Source organism: Psittacula echo (assembly GCF_963264785.1).
Source record: "Psittacula echo genome assembly, chromosome: 2".
In the NCBI taxonomy this organism is placed as follows: domain Eukaryota; kingdom Metazoa; phylum Chordata; class Aves; order Psittaciformes; family Psittacidae; genus Psittacula; species Psittacula echo.
The window spans coordinates 122,596,984-122,623,255 of NC_137737.1; the positions used below are offsets into that span (position 1 = coordinate 122,596,984).

The 26,272-nt window shown below is 40.0% G+C and overlaps 1 protein-coding gene across 1 annotated transcript in view; it reads left to right on the forward strand.

Moving 5' to 3' along the window:
- CHD7 (chromodomain helicase DNA binding protein 7) overlaps positions 1-26,272 on the forward strand; it is a 133,640-nt gene that overhangs the window by 53,942 nt on the left and 53,426 nt on the right. The window contains exon 3 of the mRNA XM_080611285.1: positions 19,569-19,990. Within this exon, the coding sequence (XP_080467411.1) occupies positions 19,569-19,990 (422 nt within the window). The remainder of the gene's footprint in view (positions 1-19,568; positions 19,991-26,272) is intronic.

Below are 26,272 nucleotides of genomic sequence, written 5' to 3' on the forward strand. Positions count from 1 at the left end.
TAAACACCTACAATACTGGAAGATTACTTAATTCTTTCTGCTGTAGCCTCATTTGAAATACTTCAGAAAAACTTGTTGAAAACCAGGTAATTCTGTAAGTAAGGCATTGGACTGGGATTCAGGGAGCTTTTGCTGTCTGACACAGGTTGCTTGTTTCATGTTTGTATTGCTCTTGAGTGTGCTTGCAAGGTGCTGTGCAGCAGCGGGGAGTGGGGGACAGCAGAGCTGTTCCTGCAGTTCCCTGTTGCACTGCACGGCAGCACTGAAAATGTAACTCGGAAACTGCTGCTAGCAAGGAGGGGTAAGTTACAAAGGCTTGCTTTAGACGCAGCTGTCTGGTTATAATATAATAGCACAATGTAAAACAAAATTTAGAGCTGATACTGCTGTAGACGCATGTGATTTAAGACCTCCGTATAGGAATTTTTACATTTTACTACATATGGGTTGTGTAAAGCACTGCTGGAGCTAGCATACTAAAGATATCTGCACTAAAGATAAGGTATTTAATGTTTCATAGAATGGTATTAATCAAATAGGTTGGAGAACTGCATTATGATTTAGACATTATAATTAAGAGTTATCTCAATTGGTATTGTTAAACGAGGTGTTTGTCCACAGAAAAGGAAGTGTGGGGTTTTTGATTGGGTGTTTATCTTTCTTTTTTCCCTCCCCTCCGGTTCTAATGACGCTTTTGGATTAAATTGTTAGTTCAATTACAAAAGGCCTACCTGTGACATGCCACAAATAACATATTCAAAGGCTTTTTCATTTGTTGCTGTGACTAAAAATCTAGAGTTAGAGAAGTATCTTGGGCTCTTTGACATAAATTGATCTTGGACAGCATATATAACATCAAAGGATTTTTAACAGGTCTGTAATTTTAAGTCCACTGTATCATGAAGTTAATACAATACTGCAGTGGAAAGCCCATTTGGAGAACTGCTGTCTTCCCACTGCAAGAGAAGAATAGAGTTGATTACTGACAATCTCAGTTTAGTATCTCGTGTTTATCCATTAAGATTTCTTTGAGTTGGTGGGTTCAACCTGTGGTCTGTATACCTCTGAAGACCCCTGCAGACTGCTTTTCAGTGGCCTGGGAAAGGTAAATAAGGAGAGCATGTTTATGTGCTAGGCAATAACAATCATATGGGAAGTTTTTAAAGAGAATTGCGCTTACGCTACTAGAGGCTTACAGGTTAAAAAATAGGAAAAAATTGGACAGAACAGAGTTCTGTGTTGTAACGTAAATCTCGCTCCAGATGGATCTACTCAGGCTGGTGTCTGAAATGACCAGTGGTTGTACCTCAGTGTGAAGCAAAGTGTAGGGATCCCCTCTTCCAGCAAAGTGTATTGGGACCAGTACTGTTTATTATCTTCATCAATGACAGACACTGGGATTAAGTGCACCCGCAGCAAGCTTGCAGATGACACCAAGCCTAGTGGTGTGATTGACACACCTGAGGGACAGGATGCCATCCAGAGGGACTTGAACAAACTCAAGAAGTGGGCCCATATGAGCCTCTGGAGGTTTGCCAAAGGCAAGGTCCGGTACCCGGGTCAGGGCAAGACCTGGTATCTATACAGGCTGGCAGATGAAGGATTAAGAGCAGCCCTTTGGAAAAGGACTTGGGGATACTGGTGTATGAAAAGCTGAACATGAGCCGGCAGTGTGCGCTCGCAGCCCAGAAAGCCAACCGTATCCTGGGCTGCATCAAGAGGAGCATGACCAGCAGGTCGAAGGAGGTGATCCTGCCCCTCTACTCTGCTCTTGTGAGACCCCACCTGGAGAACTGTGTCCAGCTCAGGGGCCCCCTAACACAGGAAAGACATGGGCCTGTTGGAGCGAGTCCAGAGGAGGGTCACAAAGATGACCAGAGGCCTGGAGCACTTCTCCTATGAGGAAAGGCTGAGGGAGTTGGGCTTGTGCAGGCTGGAGGAGAGAAGGCTCCCAGGAGATCATATTGCAGCCTTCCAGCAGCTTAAGGGGGCTTATAAGAATGATGGGGAGAAGCTTTTTAGCGGGGCCTGTTGCAACAGGACCCGGGGTAATGATTTTAAACTAAAGGTGGGTAGTTTCAGACTAGGTGCAGGGCAGGAATTCTTTACAATGAAGGTGGTGAAACACTGGCACAGGTTACTCAGAGAGGCAGTAGATGCCCAGTCCTTGGGGACATTCAAGGCCAGGGTGGACAAGGCTATGAGCAACCTGATCTAGTTAAACATGCCCCTGCTCATTGCAGGGGGTTGCACTAGATGACCTTTAAAGGTCCCTTGTGACCAAACTGTTCCATGATCTCTTTGCGAGGAGTGAGTTCTATTGAGTTCTGTGTTGCCTGGTCAAGATTCTGTATCCTCACCTCACTTACAAGTAATGGATTGTACAGTGGCACCTTTTTTTGAAAGGACATGGAAAGAACATATAGTAAAAATTTACGTTTGCCTTTGACTTTGAAGGCAACTGGGCAAAAACTGAGCCTTTCTGTGGAGCTGCCAATCTTGTAGTGGAAAGCGACAGCATGAAATCAGTTACCTGAGTTGTTCAGCAGTTTCTTATTAGTAAGCCAGCTATAAAAAAGATGGGTTTAGCCAGTGATACATACCTACCCTCCATGTCTGTTAACTTCTTCCATCAGAAAACCTTTCAGTAATCTGAGTTGCTGGGAATATGCTGGCAGGGCAGGCAGACCCGATCCCTGTTTCCACTTCACAGGGTGGAAACATGCAGCCAGGTAACGTGCATGGGATTACGTAGGCAGCCACAAACATCCTCACTTTTCCTCCTGTGCTGCCATCAGCAGGCTCCTGCCACAGCAGCCCAGTGCTCTGAGGGAGCCCAGCCTTGACAAGAGTTAATACCTTGACAATCTTGTTCCTCAGCTCCTGCATGCTGGTTCAAATGCCAGCTTGACTTCTGTGCATTTCTATGTCTCAAAAAGGCAAAAAGCCTTTGGGTGTACTATTCTGTTCTGCTTTGTCTATATCCAAAATGTAACCACTGCAGCTTCAGAAAGTAACTTTCTGCTTGTAAAGGACTTTTAGTAGCTATATCTAATTGGATAATCAAAAATTTTTGTGCAGAACTCTGGGGACTAGTACATAAAAGCAATATTAGCAGTGCACATGAAAATACCTACCTTCGATCGTAGAAAACCACCAATTTGTTTCTTGCAAGTCGTAAACATAGAATTACTTAAATTTTGATTAGCATATTTTCCTTTTGACTCAGGAACATATTCTGTGACTTATGGATGCCAGAGGTAGCTGCTTGTGTTTGTAAGTAAAACAAAGAAAACCTTGCCAAGGGAGCACATATTAGACAAGAAGACCTGGGCTGTAAGTAGCTGAAGTATGATCTGCAGGTTGTCTTGCTCTTTCAGTGATTAACTGTGTAAGTCTGATACACTTACTAGTAGGTGTAAAAACTAAAAAACTCCTTCTGTTCTCTGTCTCTTCTTAGTGTCTCTGTACCAGCTTACCCCAAAACAAAGCACTCCTGTACATCACCTCATTGCCTCATTGGGTGGGTGTGGAGAAAGAATTCACATTGGTAATTATGTGGTCTGGGCAATGTCAAAGCAAGCCAGGGACATTTTGAGGGAAGAATTTGTTCTGTCTTCATTTATCCTCATTGGTTCAGATCTTGTGTGTTAGGGCTGTTGTGTATAGGAAGCTTCTTGAGGAAGAATAAGTTTTCCAAGACAACATTAGAAAGAAGTGAAATTCTCTCAGGAGCCTTCTGAGTTGCAATATTCCTGTTGCAAGTTAAGACACATGCAATTGGATACCAGCATCTCCTGCACTAACGCAGTCCTTACAAGTGTATCACCAAACCTTAAATAATGTAACTGTGTAAATGAAAAACTGATGACCAGTAATTTCATAAATAGCTTACTTATACTCTTCTCAAATCTCTGTCATCTGAAGTACTTGAAAATAAAATTACTTCTGTGTTGTTTTGTGAAAATCGTCCAAACCAGGGAATAGAAAAGGTATTGCAAAAGGACTGTGGCATCTTTTCTGTTTTAAACAGCGCTGTAGTACTTTGTATGTCATTCATTATATGAATGAAGACAGTTTCTAGTAAAAAATGTTATAAATACAAATGTTTGAAATCACAGAAGTTTTCCTTGGGGTATCTGAGTGGTCATGTTCATAGCTGTGATGATTTGTGGATGAGAACGAAGTAAGGCTTATAAAAGAGGTAATAGCTAATAATTTTTTTCCTAATGATACTGGCCAGTGTAATTATAAAAGCTTTTTGGGTAACCAACCTCTTTTTTCAGGTTTTAAGGTAAAGCTTCTGTGATGAGAAGCTTATCTTGCCAGCCCTATCATTCTGCTTACTGGAGATTTCCTTCCCATAGAAAATGAAGCATAAATAATTGTTCTATGCATATTTAACTAATTTCTGAAGTAATATGTTCCGTATTTGTCATACTCCAAATTACATTTGTTAAAATACGTTCAGTTTTTTAATCTAAACAAGATTTTGCTGTTGATTTTTACTGTCACCATGCATTAGGAGCAGAGTACTTGTAAAGATTGGCTGGGTCATTGAGTTGAGCCTCCAGCTGTCACATGTAACCATCTTATGAAGTACTTCTCATAACCTTATCAAACTTCAATTTAAAGAGTATTTGGCTTTTGCTTTCACTACTCCTTTTTTATTTGAAATCTTACCCAAATCAGATTACTCTGAATGCTGGAACAGACATCTGACTTTTCCATCCTAACTTTATTAGTTGCCAGTTTCATACCCAGCTTGCTCTGGTGCCAATTTTACCCATCTTAATTGTTTCTGTTTCCTGTACTAGGATCTGACAATGCTTTTATAAGTAGCAATCTATCTAAAGTAAGTTAAATTCTCTTTTGACTTCTCCTTCAAGATAATTTGTACCTTTGTCTGAGGTCTAATGGTTGTTGATGATCAGAATTTTGTACAGTATTATACTATGGAACAAATACTGCCCTGGGTTTGCTGGAAGCCATCTTGAGAGGCACTTCCAACGTTTTTATTTTCTTTTCATTGTACATCGCAGCAGTTGTTTATAGACATCCTTTGTTTAAGTACAAACTACTTTAGACTTCAGCTACAGGCTTACCTTGTTTCATGTAAACATAAATAAATACCAAAAATAATGGGTGATAACTTCAGACAAAAATGACAAGTACTGAAGTATTTCAAGTTTGGAAATGTATATGGAATACTAGTTAAATTTGTGAGGGCTTAATTCCTTTGGCAGCATTTTGAAGTTGTAAGATGTCTACGAATTTCTGAACATCTCATTTAAAACCTGGATTCTGAGTAAGCACAAGCTCCTCTACTGCTGCCAGAGTTGCAGCAGTGTAATGCTTAAAGGACACCTACTTTGTGATAGCATGTAAAAACACTAATTCCTCTTACTCATCTGCAGTCCTCTTCCCACAGCTTCAGCTCAGGGCTATAATGGAACCTATTAGAGAGAAAAGGTCTATGACTCAGCCATTGAGCCATGCAAACTCTTGGCTTCTTTAATTGACACCATTAAATCTTTAGTAGTTTTTCTCTCATAAAATAAGTATTGGTGGTGTAAAATGCATTGCTGCTGAGGATATATTGTACCTTTTGCCCTCTGATTTCCATGACTTGATCAACATTAGGTATTTAAAGGCTGGTTAATCAGGGAGACTTTTCTAGAATTAATGCTTTTCCGTAACTGTTTAGGAGTGTATCTAAAACAAAATGTAAGGAAAGCCATTGCACAAGTCATTATGTTTTCAGATTATTGTCCTTTTCTATTTAGAGGCAGGAGAGGGAAAAGAAAAATCCTAGCTTCCCGCTGTATTTCATTTTATCTTTGTAGAACATGTTTAATCTGATGACTAGGTATCTTCTACACAACAAGATGTAAAAAATTAATTCTTGAGTATGTAACTAGGGAGGAACCTGCATGATTTAGCTGATGATTTATTTCTTTGGCAGGTTGGCTTTGGGTTTGGGGTTTATATATATATATATATGTATAGGAAAGCAGACATGGAAACAGCTGTAGTTTGGGAAGAGGGACAGACATCAGCAGAGGAAATTTAAAGAACACAGAGTTAAATGTTCAAATACGTACATCTACATCTGTAAATACATGTGTATGTGAGAAAAAAAAAGGAGCTTCTAGCTCTACTTTTGCTGTCTCCTCACATACTTAATCTGACACCTTAGAGCTTTTAAGCGTCAGTGCCTCTGGAAGAGGGATGTGATGAGGACACCCAGAAAACTCTTAATTGTTCATTACCATCCGCAGAATCTGCCTTGTTTGTATCTACAGGTGGCAAGTCATCTTTGGTTATGTTTCTCTGTACCTTGTCAGTTTGTTCTGGGGTCAGCTGTAAGAGTTATTTCTCCTTAGCAGCTCGTGCAGTGCTGTGTTTTCAATTTTAAGTATCAAGAAACAACAAAGTAAGTTACAGAAATTACTAAACTATGTAATTTAGTACACATTTTATATGATTGTGTTTACAGAATGATAGCAAGCTGCAAAGCTGGAAGTTCAGGAAGATGTGAAGTAGGACTGTTGCTGTATGTTTCTTGTGCCTATGAAATAGGATGTAATCTGTCTATGCAGATGTATTTTTTTATTGTTCCCTTCTACCCACGTAAGATCAACTGTGATAGAAATAGATGTTTCATTTGGCTTTGTTACTTGAGGTATGGCCTGATAATTTATTTACTGTATATTATCCGGTAAACCCAATCTTGAATATCACTGAATCTCATGAAACAGATTGACTCTTTTACAAACACTGTCTCTCTTCGTATTTTGGTAAAGAATAGATAGCTAAATGAGCTTTTTTTTTTTAATGGCAATTTTGATCATAACACAGGAAAACCTCAACAACCACTAATTCAGTCATATAATCATAGAATAGTTAGGGTTGGAAAGGACCTTAAGATCATCTAGTTCCAACCCCCCTGCCATGGGCAGGGACACCCCACACTAAACCATGTCACCCAAGGACTCATCCAACCTGGCCTTGGAACACCGCCAAGGATGGGGCACTCACAACCTCCCTGGGCAACCCATTCCAGTGCCTCACCACCTTCTCAGTAAAGAATTTCTTCCTTATATCCAATCTAAACTTCTCCTGTTTAAGTTTGAACCTGTTACCCCTTGTCCTGTCACTACAGTCCCTGATGAAGAGTCCATCCCCAGCATCCCTTTAGGCCCCCTTCAGAGACTGGAAGGCTGCTATGAGGTCTCCACGCAGCCGTCTCTTCTCCAGACTGAACAGCCCCAACTTTCTCAGCCTGTCTCCATACGGGAGATGCTCCAGTCCCCTGATCATCCTCGTGGCCCTCCTCTGGACTTGTTCCAACAGTTCCATGTCCTTTTTATGTTGAGGACACCAGAACTGCACACAGTACTCCAAGTGAGATCTCGTGAGAGCAGAGTAGAGGGGCAGGATCACCTCCTTCGACCTGCTGGTCACGCTCCTTTTGATGCAGCCCAGGATACGGTTGGCTTTCTGGGCTGCGAGCGCACACTGAAGCTGCCTCATGTTCATTTCCTCATTGACCAACACCCCCAAGTCCTTCTCTGCAGGGCTGCTCTGAATCTCTTCTTTGCCAGACATCTTCTAAATTCTCCTACAATGCATATTCTCCATTGTACATATGAGGAAACCAGGACAGCAAGAGAATTTGCCTTAGGCCAGAGTTACAGATACAGGATTTGGGGCTTTTTAGTGTGTGCTGCACAGAGCTGTATTGCCCTAATGCCAAAGCCAGTAGTTATCCAAGTTAGGTACTCTCTTGCAGTTGTGGTTGGGTGCCTCTCAACAAGTCTTTTGCTGGAGGTCCATGTTTGGAAGAAATTAATATGTAATTCAAAAGGGGGAAAAAACCAAACAAGACAAAACCAAGCTAAATCCCTTCTGGAAAAAACTTGAAAAACATTGCAGTGAGTTGAGGCTGGTAAAAAAAAAAGACAAGAAATTATCTTGCCCGATATTCACTGCTTTCATTACAAATCTCCTTACAGTCTTCCCTTTTCTGTACTGTTTTCAAGATAACATGAGTCCTCAGGATAATATCTTAGTCAGACCTGATTTAATGTGGAAGTCTTATCCATTCTATGTGCTAAATGAGGTAGCAATTCTGGAAGTAACTAAGGAGGAGTCACCATGTATGTTAGAGATATTATTGTAAAAAGTTAAGTACTAGGAAGTAAAATTTGTTTCATAAGTGACACTAACAGCGTTTATTCTATGTTTTTGACTATTTGAATTACTTAATAATTTAGATTGCCATTAAAAAAGGATGTTTATAATAGTTTTTTCTTAGGGTTATGGTGAACTGTAATTCTTTCTCCAAGGCAACATTGCATGTTTACTATTTCACTTGCAGTGTGACTTGCTTGGTCAGTGTCTGAAGGAAGCTTTTGAATTTCTGCTGGACAAAAGCAGTTTAATGTTGGATAAAAATGGGTTAGAAAAGTCACTCCAATTTATTAGGGACAGCTAATAGAAATAAGTGGTAATGGGATTTCAGAGTTCCTTTTTCTCTTGTGATGTGGAGCTTCTTTGTGACTAAGGAAATGGCATTTAGAATATCAAAATGTTAACTTTTAAATAATATTAAGTTGTGAATCTTCTAGTACTAAGTGTGCTAATCTGGACTGTGAGATTGTAACAATAGCAAGGAAAACACTTTCGAGATTTGGAGTAGGCATAAACAATAAAGACAGGATGATTGAGCTACTGTGGATATATATATATATCATGATATCAGAAAATATTGACCAAACATGGCCTTTTGGGGAAAATTCAGAGAGGAAACCCTTTTAATCAGAATAAGTTGGCGGACTTAAAGATTAACATAATAATAATCAAAGTTGGTTTAGACTGGTTTAACTTTCATTCCTTTGGTGGTGCCGTATGTATTTTACAGTACTAGCAGTTCATGGGATCAGTAACTTCTGTGTGCTTTTTAAAATCTGTAGCCAAAAAAGCCTTGAGTACACGTTGTAGTTTAAAAAACAAAAACAAAAAAAAAGTTCCAGCTCAAGTAATGAATCAAAAAGTTTTCATCTTTTGATTGTGGATACAGTGCAACTGCACATTGCGGGGGTGGGGGGGTGGCATGGCAAGAAAGAGTATTGTATTATTTGTCTAGTGGGGCCTGTTACAAGTCATAAAAATACTGGTGAACTAAAAGTTTGTCAGCTGCCAACTGAAACCAAAGTGTAATATCTGTGCTGGTAGTGCTGCTTTTAATGCTTTAAGGTCATTTTTCTTCAATTGGTACACTCTATCCACAAGGTATCCTGGTGAAATTGAAGAAATCTTGCTGCAAACCATGGAAGAATTCAGAATGTTTGATTATTTAATAGAAATACTTACAGATGGCATTGTGAAAGTATTGTGGGACTTCAGTGGGACCTCCTGTGTAGAAACAGCAGTAAAAATTCAGAGTTTCGAGTCCTTTGTTGCATCTGTTGAAATCTTAAACCTCTAAGGCCCTTTTCTTGAGCTATTGGAACATGGTATATATTTATACCTTTGGGGAATGAGGGCTTGCAGATAGAAGTGATAAAGTTCTTAGTAAAATTCTCTATGAATTGCATCCTCTATTCACCAGCCTCGTGATCTGATGTTTAATGTCTGTCATTAAATGATTGATGTATTTTTTGGTATGTGCAGGCTTTCTAAACATGCACGTTTAGCAAGTCTAGAATGTGTGTGTGTGTGTGGGGAACTTTCAAAACAAAAATGGTGAGCTCTTGTTTTCCTAGGTATATAAGGAAGGGGTTAGGAAAGTGCTAAGGTCTTACCAAAAGTCTTCCTAAAGTTTTGGAACAAACAGCATATGCGTATTACAGCGTATGTAATTGCCAAAAAATGCATTTGAAAGTATTTTGATGGTGTTCGCTGTATCTTACTGTTTTTTGTATGTATGAAGTAAAGCCTTTCAGATACTGCCCTAATTCATTTCTACGAGAGGGCTTGGTGGGCAGCTGAGATCTCCAGCCTGTTTTCCTGAGAGCTGGCTTTCCACACAGGTGCGCTAGACCTGTTGAAGACCTTAGAAGAGGGGCGAGAGGCTGCCCCAAGGCAGGTGTGTGTGTAATGTGGAGCATGGCTTACCATGAGAAGGCTGAAAGAAATTACTATGATTAGTGTCTTTCTAAGGCTTCCTGATACTAGTAGGGAGAGGCTGAAAGATAACCAAGCCCAGAAGAAAGGACACGATGGTGCATGTGCACAAGTGTGGCACACAGGCATGGGCATGAAGTGTATAAAGCTGAGTTTGAGGACTTTTGGGCACAGGCATGATACAAAAAAATATATACACAAATTGTGGTGCCAGGTAAATAGACTGGGACAATACACACTTATATCCACACTGCTCCCGTCTGTGCTCATATCTGCTCCAAGTATACTTCCTTACAGTCTTTATTGCAGTTTGGTCCTTTTGATTCATTGTTGAAAAGCATTTCATATTGTCCTTACAAGCAACAGACTAGGGTTCACAGGGTGTCCGTCAAATGGGTGGTATTTCTGAAGCTTGTATTCACTTGATCCTTAGGTGCTGCAGAGTGGGCAGGAGGAATAAAAAATTTCCTGGCCTGATGATCTTCAGTTTCATCTAGTAAAAAAAAACCCTAAAGCAAACATTCTCCTTTTCTCTATTGTTCTTTCTTCCTTAGGTTAAAATGCGCTTTGCTTGATGTAAAACATGAGAAGATAAAGTGTATTTTATCTGAATTCAGATAAAGCGTATTTTATTAGAGATTTTGAAATCAAAAGAGATCACTTCTGAATTTACATATACACCTTATATTTTTATGTTCTTTAATAGTATGTACCTCTTACATAAACATGTAAGATTCAGATATTTCTTATTACCTTTCACGTATATTTTTTACATATATAACCTGTTAAATAAGTTTTCTTGTTAACTTGTTCATGGGCTAGAAGGGGTAGAGTTAAAAAGTACCAGAATAGAAACACTTTCTGCTGTTGCAGCATGTAATGTTTTTGCTGTTACTGCTGCTTGCAGCAGTGAAAGCATACAAGGAACTTTTTCAGTTGTCTGCGGTCAGAAGAAGCAGCATTTGCAACATATATGCTGGTCTTTGATTTTCTCCTTAGTCATAAACCTGGTGCTGTTCACTCTGTGTCACTGTGATTTAGATTTCATAACGCTAGAGAAAAGTATCGATAGAAGTAGATGTGAGCTAATTAAAGTCCCTCTTAAAATGGTTGAGTGACTTCTGTAGAAAAACAAAATCTAGGGGATATATTATCACTTCAGTTACTGTGGGCAGGCTGTAAGTGCTTAATACACCAAGTCAGTCACGACTGTTTTGTTGGGTTTTCTTTTTCTGGGTAGGGTACAGGGCGTTAAGTAGAAATCATAGTTGGTATCAGAGCATCATAACCTGTGGTTATGGCAGGCAGTGTGATGTAGGAATGGGTTACCCTTCAGAGAGGATAGGTCTCTATTTGAACACTTCCCCCTCTTCCCTCAGGACCTTGATTTCAAAGTGTGGCTGCTGAAACGTGCCGAAGAGGGGGAAGATGTTCATGTTTTAACCAGAGGAACTGCTTCACTTTTCATGGTGGTGCTGAAGGGTTATGGGGAATGTAGAGGCAAGCCCAAAAGCAACAGCTCAGCCAGTATATATGCTAAAATGATGTTAGTCTTTATAATGCTTATGTATTTAATAATAGCAGTTTCAATATTACTGCTTTGGTTGAATATGTGAAGGTGTTTCTTCCTTTATTCTCCCTTTCCTGGACAAGTTCAAGTATTGTACTAGGTCTTCTGGAAACTGTTTCATCCTGACACGTTCTTACTTTACTGTGTGACTTTCTTATCTTGCCTGGAGATGTGCAGCCACCACCTTGTTTTAGAGGAGTTGGAAGAGACCAGAGTGGTAAACCTTGGATATTCTGTAATCCAAGGAATTCTCCAGTAAGCACTAGATTATCTTGATAGCTGTGCTTGGGCATAACTTCACAAAGAAACTATCCAAATTTTAAATACAGGTTCTACTTGGTGGAAGGAAGGTGTTAAGAAAAAGATGCCACTTTAGAGTAGGACTCTTGCTGCTCTGCCTGTCATTTTCCCACCTGTGGTATAGACTGCATAGCATAAACTCTGCAGTACTTCTGTGGTAAAACTCATGTTGCTGTGTTTCTGGCATGTCTAGTGCTTGATAACTGAGCATACAGCTAAAGGAAACCTAATTTCTGTGGTCATGGAAGGCAGGCTTGAGCTAGACAAGCTGTCAACATGAGCAATACGGCTGTTGCCAGCCAGTACCTAATTGTCCCACCCTTTCTCTGTGTCGCTACAGCCAGAGCTAGTAAAGACTTGCCAGAATGGTGAGTCTTCAACCAGTATACATGGTGATGATAGAAACTGGAGAGTCTGACTACCGTTGTGTAATATTTAGGACCTGCTCTGCTAGCATTAGGGGCAATCTTACGCTGCTGTCTAAGCCAGTATATATTGCAAAGTAATGCATAGCAAAAAAGCATTAATAAAATGTTTGTCTTGTGGACTGTCACAGTTACATCAGCAGTTACAAACAGTCCATGTGGTAGCTGTTGCAGTTTCTTACGTGGAAAGTTAATTTGCAGCATACATGCTTCATTATCACAGCGGTGGCAGTTGTCTGACCAACACTATCAATTCTGATTGATGGACAGCAACTAGAGAGCTCTCTTACAGGACTAGTTAGTTGTTTTTTGAGCTGTGAACAAACCATTGGTGCTCCTTGCACTGACTAATACTCCATAGGCTTAGTAATATCTCTCACTTTTATGTGAGCATGACACAGTGTTGCTACATATGATTACTGTAAAATATAATGGGATGTTTGCTTTTTGGATAGCCGCATTAGTATCATTCATACTTTGTAATCTGTGGTACTTCACAGAGTACATGACCAGAAAATAGATAATTCTAATACTGGTACTGTAGCTGTGCTGAGACTTAATTAAGGAACTCTGTATTTTGTATAGCATGTTTCTACTCTTCCACATACAGTAATTGGGTGATATTTTCAGCTCCACCAAATCAACAATGATCAGACTCTTGCATTACTGGCTGAGGGCGTTAAGATTGGTTTTAATCACTTCCACTGCATTGTTAGGATGCTGCTGGCATCAAAATTACAGCAGTTTTGATTCAGAGCTTTTCTGGAAACTTTGAATCGGAAAGTATTAACTTTTTAGTAGTTGCACCTGATTTTTAAAGACAATCACCATTAGTAGACATGGAGCAGGAAGATTTAGGATAGCCTTAGAATATTCTGTTCTATCCTAAGACCTCTGTAAGAAATAAAATGGTATCGCAGCAGCGCTTCATTAAAACATGAAATTTTCATGCAAACTGATTTTTAATTGTGAAGTTATATCTTGCTAAGAAGGCATTAATAGAACTTTGTTTTCCATATGTTTTAATCTCTGTTTTGTAGAAGTATGGCAAAAGAAAAGTACAAGATTCCTGTTGGATTTGTTTGCAAAACAGACTTCTTTAATTTTCATCTGGTGTGATACCATTCCCTTTATGGCAGAGAAGATTGCTGACAACACTTGTTTTATAAATGCAAGTTCTCATTTTTGAACTACAATGTTTTTAGAGGAGTTTCTGAAATACTGAGATACCAGTTGTCACATTGCCCAAAATATTTTTAAATTAGTAATTATTTTCATAAAGTAAAGACATACACCATCTTTAAGACAGCAGTTCCACAGAAGAGGGAAGGAATCATCATTTCACAGTAAAGGAGAAGAAATGATTGGTAAAACAGTCTTCGGAAAGAATTATGCGTGTGAGCAGTTTTGAGGATGTTTCTGGACTTCAGCTACTACAGGAAAAAATACTGTACAGCTGTACTGTTGTTGTATGTAGGTGCTCGTATTTGGTTGCCATTCCGGAGGTGGTGCTGGTTCCTGTTTACTCTGGAGCTTTTACTGGTATGTGAGCTTTGCAGATGGGCAATGTCTGAGAAGATTTATGTTATTCTAGAAAAGCCACAGCTTGCTTCACACAGAGGGAGCACCACGACAGGCCTAATGCTGAAAGCGTTGATGAGACAAGTTGAGAATTGCAGGGACAAAGCAATGTATGGAGACATGATGTGGAAACTTACCAAATTATTTGTTTGGAGGATAGTCAAGATGAGTAGTTTGTTCAGAATAATCCAGAGGGATGATGAATCCTCTAATTAACCTTTGAAAGGAAGAATCATGGAGGCATTTCTATCTGTGATGGCTTCTAACACCTTGCGGACTGTGCTATTGGGAAGGATACAAATTAAAAACGAGTTATCTCTGTGCCACTGGGTAGAACTGATTCCAGAAACCATGCTGTAGTCTGTCTTCTGTTTTAAAAGAACTTTGTTTGCAGGTTGCAGTTTTAACTTTTCCAAGTGAAGGCAATACTGTAACAGGACCGCAGTGGCTGCAAATGAGAATATTCAGTAATGATTTATCTAATGTGTATTAATATCTTGGAAAGGTCTGAATTTTGGAGCCAGTGGGAACTGACTGAGCACTGGCTCTACTGTTACACAACTTGGTTCAAGGAAATTTAAATAAAGTGTGGTTACAGTAGATCTTTTTTAAAATATGAAAAAGCCCAGGGAGTCTGGAAGGGAAAATGAAAGTAATCCTGGTAAAAAAGGAGCTTTTTTGTGTGTTTGATGCTAATGTTTAAATTTCATGAAGTTAGCGAGTCATGTTGCGTACTTCACTGCTGTTGCTTCGTTCTTCTTAAAGCTCAATATTGGCTCAAGTTGTTGCTCTGCTAGGGAAGCAAAACTCAGCTACTTTCAGTGCTTAAGTGCAGTTGATTGTGGTTCAATCCTTGTTGAAGCAACAGAAAGATTCTCGTCCTTAACCTCCCTCCCTGCCACTAACCGTGGCTGGATTAATCCTACATGCTGTCCATCTTGCCACTTCACGTAACAAGCCTGGTTTGAGATATCTTTCTGTGCTTCGGGCTGCAGGGAATGATCTTGGCTCTAAACGTTGAAGCAGCTGTGAAACGCAGGCAGCTTCACTTTTCATTTTTCAAATCTTGGTGATAGCATGTTTGGAAGTTTAAGTTTGAATTCCAGGAAGGTGAGACTTTTACGCTCCCTAAACAGTTTCTCAAATAATGTTTTCATTTGTTGGCTTTTACTGATAATGCAAAAGCATATTTTCCTCCTGGGTAACCTGTTGAGCTGCAAATTATTTTAACTCCTCAGAGTTCCAGAAGAATCTCTGTTTTGCTGTAATAAGCTGCAATCTTTAGGAGTGTCCTGCATTGTGATATTGCATGTTAATAGCATTGATTAACTGTCAAGCAGTGGGAATTGATGAGCAAATGTCCATTGTAAAATGAAATGGTATCAGTGAAGACTGTACCATGCAGCTGGTTAGGGAGGTGACGAGCCCCAGTAGTCGCTGGTAGGAGTATTAATGTGAGCTCCAGGTTTTTTCGCATGATTAAAACAGGCCATCTGTTCTTTGTTAAATGTTTACAAAAACAGCTTTTCTCTAAAAGATTTAAAGAGATGTGGGTCTAGTAAACACACCAGTGTTTTTGAGCACCTTTTTCACCTTATTTCAGATAATACCAAAAATAATTCTGCTGCAATTTCAAATAGGATGAAAACCTATTTTTGCTTAATCTTCACTGGTTTCTTTTCCCTGGAAGATTAAATTCTGTACCAACATACTAAATTATAGCTTTGTTATTATGAAAAGCGGCAGGAGAAGTGATTTCTGTGAAGTATGCAGACAAATGTTTCACTCTTTTGGTCAAAATTTGTAATATACATTTTTTTTCATTTCAGAAATGGAAAAATGGGATGTTCCATTAGAAATTGTGACCCTGTAACTAGAGTTAATCCTTTGTCGATGTAAAGAAGTAGAACTATTTGCAATAATTCCCTGTGGTAGGCTTAATCTAATATTTGCTAGTGAAAGCCCATTCTTCCTTTTCTCCCTTCTTAAGGAAGCACAGACAACTGGTTTGGGGTAAGAAAATGCATCTCTCAAGCTGCTTTCAATCTCCTCTTTTCACTAGGTTTGTGCTGCTCCTACACAGCTTCACACTAGGGAGCAATGTGGGGTTGTCAGTTAGGGATAAACTGTTTTAGCATATTGCAAAAGTGTAGGCACAGACTTCCTAGAAAAATAAAGTTAATCAGACCCATTTCTTCGAAAGAGTGCTACAATTTAAAAGATCACATATAAGTGAATTACAAAATGTGCCAAACTGTAATGGGAACGGCATGTGGCAAAAGTATTTTCAAGTAAAAGGAAATATAACCAAAGCCTAATTGAGGCACAGTTGGCTTTTGTAGCTTTAATGTTTCAGGGACTGTGAATGATATGAAACAAAACCATAGTATTTTAATTTGTGTGCTTGGTAATGCACATAACTTGGTACTGTTGGTAAAGGTAAGTTTCGTTTGAATACTTGGTTTATGCATAAGGTTTAAGTCTAATACATAGTCTGAGTTGTTTCAGAGCATGAGAAGGACTCTTCCAGCTAAGCTTTCTGAGGTAGTAAGAATCTGAATTTTCATAGGATGACATCTTCCAGAGGCTGAGTACTACAGTGTGACAACGATTGCTGCCATTCTCAGTGCTTTAGCTTCTGTCCACACATTAAAACTACAAATGTCAAATCATGAAGGGCTGACATTGCTGTTGTGGAGACTTGGAAAGCTGTCTGTATTATGACTGTGCTGGAAGTTGTTGAGATTTCTAAACCAGCCAACCAACCAAAAAACCCCACAAGTGTTAAAAAGGAAACAAGGATTTTTTTTTTTTTTTTAATTGGATTAAAAAGGTAATGAGATACAGTGAAGTATGTATAAAACTTCATAGTGATTTCAGTGGCGCAGTTGGTATCACTAATTGAAGGTGCAACCTTGAAAATTTTATAGAATTAAATTTACATGGCATTACTGGATTTCTTGGGGGTTTCAGTGTTGGCTTGGCTGTTTCACAAGTGGAAGAGGAATTAAAATAAACTACCAGTTCTAATTTGCTCTAAAAAGTTTTTAGATCGTTTTAAAAGTTTCTCTTAATATGGCAAACAAATACTGTAGTGCCAAACACAAGGTACTTGTTCAGTACAGATTTTACAAGTCATGAAAACAAAAATCGAGTTTTCTCATGGTGTGCACAGCAAGTGAAGAGCATTTAAAGAGAGTATTGTGGTGGACAGCGCAGTGAAGGCATTGATGAAACTTGCACTCAAGGTCTCTGAAAAATGTGGGATGCATGAGATTTGAAACAGCAGATAATATAGAAATATGCTGACTATCTGAAATGTAGGTTAAAAGTACTGCTCTGAAAATCTGTGGATAAGAAGTACTTCCAGGTGACCTGTGTATTATTTCCTGTCTTCTCCTACCTAAAATTAAGTGTTAGTACAAGTACGTAATAGTACAAGGTACACAGAAAACAGCTTTGTTCTGTGTCACAGAAAAACTCTGAGGAGACAACCAGAATTCAAAACCAAGGAGAAGATTTTAAAATACTTCTATATAACGCATAATTGGACTGCAGAACTCATTGGTGCCACTGACTTCCTGGGATCAGTGTTTTCCATACAGATATCCACAGTCTTTGTGAACTTCCCAGAGTGAAGACATTATGGTGACTAGAGATTTCTAGCAGAGGTGTTGGTTCATACTTCAGGATACTTAACATGAGATTGCCTTGAGTTGGAGCCGATTGATATGGTGCTAACGCAACGGGTGCATCAGGTTTGCATTAGAGCTGAATTTCCACTACAGCTAAGACGCATTACACTAAAAAATACCTTAATAAACAGGTGGAGGACAGAAACATGCAGAAGTCACCCTGGAAGTTCTTGGTTAAGCCAAGTAGACCTGTCCTGGAATCTCTTCCATGAAGAACCGTAATTTCTAGCTTGTACCATTCAAGCCTCTCCCAAAGAGCAATAAAGAGTTGTCTTTTTCTTTAAAACTTTGCTTTTTCTGTTATTTGTGTAGCTTCTGAGTATGTGAGTTTATTCAGGCAGAGTGGGGGTTTTGCTACTGTGAAGAAATGCAGAAAATAGGACTGCACTGTTTCAGTTTGTTTATGTTCAGAAAACGGTATTAACAGATTTAGAAAAATACACATGCGTTCAGTTTCTCATGTAATGATATTAAGAATTTTATTTCCTAAATTTTAAGTGCACTGCTTTTTTAGATCTAGGTGGCTAAAGTGTATGTCTCCGTATGCCCATCAGTTCCTCTTATTCTCACGGGTTGGGTTTGTAGTCAGTCATTTGCATGCCTGCCACTCTGAAGTAAGTGCAGTTTGAATAAAAAGCAGAGAGAAAAGGAAATGTGAATAGCAGTGCCTAAGTGTGTGTAATGCTATTCCTAGAAGTAAAATTCTGATTTGCTCTAAATCTAATTCTAAATTTCTTCTCTCCAGTTCAATGGATCGAACACCTTGAACAGCTAGACTTCATGACCATGGCTAATGCAGAACTCTTCTACCTAGAATTATTCCAGCTTAATTTTCAGGGAAGAAAAAAGGAGGAGAAACAGAGAGAGAGGGTGTGGGAGACGGTTTGACCATATATGTGGTTGTAAGAAAGGCAGCAGTACAGTGTCATGCTATTACTTTTCTTCTTGAAAAGCACTGTCATGTTGCATTTATAGCCACAGGCAGGCAGAGAGGAGAAGCAGGTTAGAGCTTCAATATGCTTCAGAGTCATGGTAGAGCTTGGACCTTTTTTCATTGCAGATTCGTGGATCTTTGTGTAGAATAGAACCATTAAGAAGAAAAACGTTGCAAATGTAACCAATATGTTTAGACCAGGCACTTGACATTTGTGTAATTGTACCTAGGTTTTCATGTACTTTGTAAGTCTGGAGTAATCCTGATACACTGTAGAAACTTCGAAACAGATTGGTTTTTTCAGGTTTACAAACACTTAAGGTAATTCTCTGTCCAATCTGTAGCACAAACAAACCTGTTTCAATCACAAGTAGGGAGCTGTGGATCTTTGACATAAAATGTTGCGTTATATTACATTTTAAAGTGGCTTAATCCTTCACGTGCTGATTCAAAATACCTCCTGTCACAGCTGTACCAATGTAGATTGCCTTGATTATTTTTTTATAAATGCAGCCTGTGAATATACTGTATTTTCCTTTGCATGTCTAGAAACAAACTTCCAGTGCAACTGAGTAATTTGTAACAAGTTACTCATTCTACTAACAACTATTTTGAAATATTTGAAATTACAGTTGCTTTCCTTTTGCATCTGAAGGTTGAAGACTCTAAATATTTCCTATGGTTACACTTTACACACAAGCTTTATAATGATTTTACTCTTGCTATATCAAGAATTTCTGGTCATTTTGCATGTTTTAACTGCAGAAAGCTTTGGGGGTTGCTATTTTACTGTACAATGTTTCAGATATGCTACTGGGTTAAACTACTTGTTAGTATTTTCTCTGTAACTCCATCCCCCTTGCTCCAAAAGAGTAAAGCTGTAGAAATCAAAGTTGCAAATCTCTAATTCTATTTCTGTTTGTCTCTCCCAGCATTCTCCGTCGGAACCCTTTTTAGAGAAACCAGTGCCGGATATGACTCAGGTTAGTGGACCGAATACCCAGCTTGTGAAAAGCGATGATTATCTGCCAGCAATTGAGCCGCAGCCACAGCAAAAGAAAAAGAAAAAGAAAAACAATCACATTGCTGCAGAAGGTCCCAGTAAAGGTTTTGGTAAGGAAGACTTCCCTGGGGGACTTGATAGCCAGAATCTAAGCAGAAACTCAGTGGATTGCTCCCAAGAAGAGAAGAAGAAAAAGAAAAAGCCCAAGACAAAAAAAGAACCGAAGGATCCTAAGGAACCCAAGGAAAAGAAGGAACCCAAGACCCCCAAAGTCCCTAAGACCCCAAAAGAGCCAAAGGAAAAGAAAGCAAAAAATACCACGCCAAAACCCAAGACCAGCAAAAAGACAAGGTAAGTCAGGAAACTTCTATATATGATCAGAAAAAAACTGTGTGTTTGTGGGATTTCTAGAGCATCTGTGCTAAATGGTGTGGGTGGAGAGGAAATCTTGTTTTGTCGTTTGCCTTCTACCATCTACAACATCATGTTTTTGAGGAGCTTGGGCACATTTCTCTTGTTTGGCTTTCCTGTTTATGGCTTCACAGTTCTTTTAAACAAGCTGGAAAAGCAGAATGTTAATTTTTCTCTCAAGGCATAAAGTTTTCTGGATGTGTTAGATTTCTAAACTAACTCTCTGCTAATGCTTATCTGTCGTTGTGTGTGGTTTGTGTACTAAGAAATTAAATTGCTTCAACATTAATGTGTTTGACCAAATCCAGAGATGAAGGCTTAGAGTGGGCAGGTTTGATATTTTTCTCTCTAAAGTAGTAAGGTACTTCACATTGTTACAAGTTGTACAACCCTTACAGACACTATTTTATACCGACACAACACATGAGCTATAAGCTCTGATGTTCAAAAGGCATTTTTATATGAATACTGATGTATCCTTGCTGCAGGAATTCTATTCATTTTGCTGTTTTATGTAAAGACAATTTTCCTAACAGAAACTCGTTGTGGATAAACCAGATGCTTCAACCCTGTTTCTTACCTGTTCTCAGTCGGCGTGTCCCTTTATCAGGATAGGCTTAAAATGCCACAGAGAAGTATGAGAAAGAACAAACTGCTGTCACACATGAGTAAATATGTCGTAGATAATAATGCAGATTCTTTCCTTACCCCTCAACTCCCTAAACACCATGATTATAAATGCTTACTTGAAAGAAATCTGAGAGGAAAAAGACATTAAAGCTCAATTTTTTTTCTTTTTTCATTTGTACCTAGAATTTCTTACAACTGTTCTGAATTTGTTCCAAACATCTGAATCTGTTTTTCAAGATGTGGCTAGCATTATAAAATATAACTTCCAGATGGAAGCACAGCCAGACTTGGTTAATCCAAATCACTTTGCAAAATCCATTTGTATTAGGGTTTAAAAATTGTGGTTAATGAATCAGCTTTGCATATATGCTACAAGACTTACTCTTGAGTAGGTCTGATACAGCTATATGGCTAAATGAGGCATGGATAGTAAGATGTTACTTGTTCCTGCAGCAAGAAAGAGAAGTTTCCATACTAGCAGAGATGACATTTCCTGAAGAACTTATAAACACTGCCTAGTAAAATCAAATGTTGTCCTGAACAGGTTGTAGTAACTGGTCAGTAAATTATAGTTTACCTATTGCAGAAGCTGCTTTGGCTGTGTTCCAGACTGGTCTGAGAGTGGGGTTTACATATATGGCAATTCACAGCTTAGAAAAACTGAAATTACGTATCTCCCAGTATGTGTTTTTGAAACCCAAATACCATGTCAGCCAAAATAACCTTTTTGTTCCATTTCCCTATACTCAAAAGATTTAAAGGCTGGTGACCAGGCCATATTGTTATGGTATTGAACATCTCCCAACAATTTTTGCCACTAAGAAGTAAAAAAGCTTTTACTGCAGGACTTCTCAGTTAGTGCAGTTTTACAAGCTCTTTACGATGAAGCTCAGTAAGCAGTGGTTAGAAGGAGCCTGCTCAAAAACATTCATGGGCTCCTCTGGCTGTGCTGGACATCAGCCTTCAGAGCTAGTCTGTCCCGTCCTCAATCCTGGTATCTTTTTGTGCATCTTCCCTAAATCTTGGGACGTGCCATGCAGATTAAGGGAGGATTGTTTTCCCTTGAAGGAAGAAATCACTGCTTTCTTAGTTGTATTTGTAGGAGAGTCTTTATTCTCTTTCCCCTGCAATGACTCTTGTCCCTGGGTGGTTAAATGAGTATTCTAGTAAGTACTAAAGTCCTGTTGTTTTACCTGTGACAGAAACATGTTTGGACCAGCATTAGGAGCATTTGCTATTCCTTATGCTTAAGTCAGGGGTGTGGAGAAAGTCCTAGTTTCTCCATAATGGGTTTGTGTCTCTGTTATCAAATGCTCTCTTGAAATCAAGATCGTTCTCATTTTGTGGTCTTGTCAGCTTCAGTATCAAACTTCTTTGAAGAACTGTGAGACTGTGTTGGGATGCTGTGCTGCCAAGGAATGTTAAGTCAGTGAAAGAACTTTGCTTACTTTGGCACCATCACAGACAGGGGAACCTGTCCACTGGCAGATCCCTGAATCAAGTTTTTAAATAAATCAGCAGTCCAAACATTTAATCATCTGATCCACAGTATTTCAGCAGCACTAACTCTGGAAAGGAAATATTACAGTAGCTGAGATGAGTGAGATTAATGCAAGGTAATACAGATTATGGATGATTATGTGGAACTAAAATATTTTTATCAAGTTAGTGTCTGGCATGTATTTACTGCTACTGCTTCTGTTGCTCAGTATTTTGCTTTTAAGCATTGAAAGCAGTAATGTGATTTTTAGATTTCTATATGCTGTACAAAACTAACAGCTTTCATTCCTGAATAAGATAGGGTTTTAATAGTTTTAATAGAAGCGGTTTGCACTCATGTAAAGTTCAGGTAAATAAAGTCAGACATAGAAAATGTACTTACTGAAGGGCAACAGTTTTTAGGCTAGAGCACAACAAGCCCGTGATAATTTTGACACATGCTGTATTAGAGTATACACACAGATAAAAAAGTCTGGTATTTAAGTATCTTAACCATTTTGTAATTTAATATAGCGCATAACTTAACCCTGCTACTTCAGTTCTAGTTTTGAGTAACAGTACAATTCTTTTCTTAAACAAACAACAAAAGAACAGAAAGTGTATCCTTCACATGTCATCTCTCTTTGGTGTAAGTTGTGACAAAATGAGTAGCCTGGCTCTCTGAAACGCACCTTCACATGACGGACAACAGTCAGATTGGAAGAATGGAAGAAACTACTTAATTTCATGCTTGTTTGAATTGCATGTCCCATGGCATCTTAACAAGAAAGAAAATATCCAAATGGGCTGCTAGTATGTTATACTGCATACTAGGTGATTTTGAAAGAAACATCACACTTTAATACTGTGCTATTACACTTGTAGTGGGTGTTAGCCCAATCCTGCCTATACAGAAAGGCAAATACAGGGTGGTTGGAAAAAAAAACATTTCCAAAATAAATCTATTGTGGACCAAACTAGTCAGGTTTGAAAGCAAAATCTAGGTACACCTAGGATCACAAGTGAGGTGTTTTCATTAAGTTGTGTGGGTGCTATTATGTGGGCTCTTAATGTTATAGAGCCAGCTTCAGGCACATACAAAGCAGGCAGGTTTTTCCAAAAGTAGGTGGCAACAGGGAAAGGCAAGTAGTCCTACTGAATTGCAAAGTCATGGCTCAGATGTCTGTTCCTCCTGTGCCTGTTCCTGGAGGAGATAAGGACCACCTGTTTGAGAAGATCACGCTGCAGCACAGCTGATACCTCTCCCACTGCTTCCTATGAAACCCTAGAGAGTGGCCATTGATAACGATGGGAGAAGCAGTGAGGGTCAAATGGCAGCTTTTTGCAGGAGCTTGTCCCTCCTCCCATCTCCTCAAAGCAGCGTGCTGCGCTTTGTAGGGCTGCCCTTATTTGCTTCCTTCCCTCCCTGTCGCAGGGGGAAATTCTTCGTCCTTCCCACACATGCAGCAAGGAGCCTGGGATGCAGGGTAGGGCGAGTGTGTTGCTGCTCACGAGAGTAGTGCTAAGCATGAGCATAATTACCTCTTCCAGGGGGAGGTGGAGACTGACTTTTTTTGGCGCACAGATTTGCTGTTTGTTGCATCGGAAAGGGGATGGCTCATGGCCACGGAAGCGGGAAGAGGCTGTGCGCAGGGGAGCAGTGCGGGCAGCAGGACGCAGCGCCCTGGGGAGCTGGAGGACAGGAAGAGAGGTCCCGAGCAGCGGTGGTAGTTTCCACTCCCAAGCTCGGATCATCCTGAGCGGGGCAGGAAGGGGCTGCCTGTGGGAGAGAACAGGAAGTCGAGCGACATTTCCATGTGTTCGTCCACTGGGGCTGTTCCTGTTCACACCTGTCCTCATCTCCCTTTTGAACCGGCCCAGCTGCCAGATATTTACCTTTGCCTTTGCTGCAGACAGGTCTTGTGGGCTTTGCTGTTACTGAAGCATACTTCTGAGTAATGTGGCTGAGATTTCAGGCTGGAAAAACCCTTATTGTCCTATTGTTTTCCTACTTTTGTGACATATAAAACTAGTTAAAAAGAAAAAAGGTTTTGATTACACTAGGAGCTTTAAAAAAATAGTTGTTTTCCTCAGTTAAGGTAGTATAGAAAGCCTCAAATCTGTAACTTAATTTTGAGAGAGTGGGATTTAATTTCCACAGTGGATCTGTAATTTTTTTCTAAGCCAGGTTCAAATATGCATTTGTCACAGGACAGTATTGCCAAATGGTAAAATGGGGATCAATAGCCTGTCTGACTTACTTTATATGTTTAACTTACAGAAAAAAATCATCATCCAAATTGTGATAGCTGTCATAAATGACACGAATAAACAGATCTGTCAGGTTACCCAGATCAGATGAAGTAGTTGCCCAATGTAAACATACAAGCTAATTACTTCCCCTCTTAATCCTGTGAAGCATGCCATGCTTTTGGGGGTATTTTTGAGTCATATGGTTTGGCCCTGTAAGTTCCTGGAGTTTGACCTAGCTCTGTAGGTGGCTGCTTGACTAACTGACACAACACATGTTGTCGAAGTTTGGATGCTTGTCCTCAAATTTTGTAATTCAAGCTTTCTTGTCAGTTGTCCTACTTGCAGTTTTCCTCTTCAGCCTGTCCTCCTTGTTCACTCATCTGACCTTCTGTGAGTTGTCTTCTTACTGATCCCCTTTGGTCAGTGTGCTGTGCAGTCCTCAGGGACAGGGGGATGGAAGCAAAAAGTGGTATTGGACAGCTAGATTGTAAGCCATCTAATCTGAAATGTCTGTGTTTGTATCACCTGAATAGAAGGACTAGTTTTAACTGACAGATTTAAAATATTTTAGTGGGTTTTTGTGTGGCAGATACTGCTTTAGTTTCTCCCAGGTTTCTAGTTCTTGGTTTGGGACTGGATGCTATCTTGTCTCTAGTGAAACTTAGCTAAATCTTGCATTCATGCGTATGTAAAAACAAATACGAGAGGTAGTTGCCTAAATGTGTGTTTTACAGCTCGCTGTCCTCAATGCCAGATTTGGAAAGTACTGTCAGATGTGCATCCAGAGCTAAGTGTTGACACACAGACTAATGGTAATGGCAATGTATCTAAGGACAGGTTTTTACCTGCCTGTGCTTATATGTGGAAAAGTCATTCTGGTCCATTCCAGAATGGCCCGAGCATGATCTGCTAGGAAGTGGAAAGACTGAGTCAAAAGTGGGTACATTTAATTGTCAGGAACAAATCACGCTGCCTCTGTGGGAAGATAGAGAGGACAGCAGTTGCTGATGCTGCAGCCAGCCAGGTGAAGCTGCTGGGTGTGTGATGCACTGGGAAAGCAGCGTGTTGCATTGCTCAAGGGGACAGTGCTGTTTCTCTGTGGTTTGTTTGTACTTCACCTTCCTTTCTTTCCTTGAAAAGAAACTGTAGCTACTCATTTTAAAAGAGCAATCCTTCTGCTGAATTTAAAATCTGAAATTCTCAGTGGAGCTACGCACAGGCTTTGTTCTCCCCAAGTTGGTGGCTCTCTCGTGCCTGTTTTTAACTGGCCTAGAAAAGGGGGAGATTAGAAACTGTGTCTGAATTGCTTCGTCCGTGTCTCCGTTGTTACTGAGAGCAACTCCGTATGCTGAGGCTGGGGTCGGGGGGAGTATATATAGGTCATGAAACATTCGTTGTGGCAGGGCCTCCAAGCTAAGAGCAGGGAAGGGTCTGACAGAGGCTAGAAAGAGACCTTTGTCGGGGTGGGCCTGCGGGCAGTGCTGGAGTCACTGGGAGGGTCTTTGTCTGGGCCTCCACGGGTGGGGAGTACCATGGCCGGCGGTGGGCTCGGGGCAGGCAGGCTGCCCCTTGTTAGCGCTTCCCGGCCTTTCAGCACGCTAGTACTTTATCAAACCTCGGCCACGCTATTCTTCCCGACTTTAAGCCTGTTATTCATAGGCGGCGGTGCACCCGGGGCATGGTAGTAACGACTGCTGAACTTAATTGCGTGCCTCAGAGATTTACTGGGGTCAGGGGCGAGCGGAGCGCCGGCCTTGTCAGCTCGCTTTACCTGGTGGCGGCCCCCCGGCTGCCCGGGCAGGCTAACCTCCGATCTAAACACATTCGGGAAACACGTAAAGTTGGTTTTGGAAAGGGGGG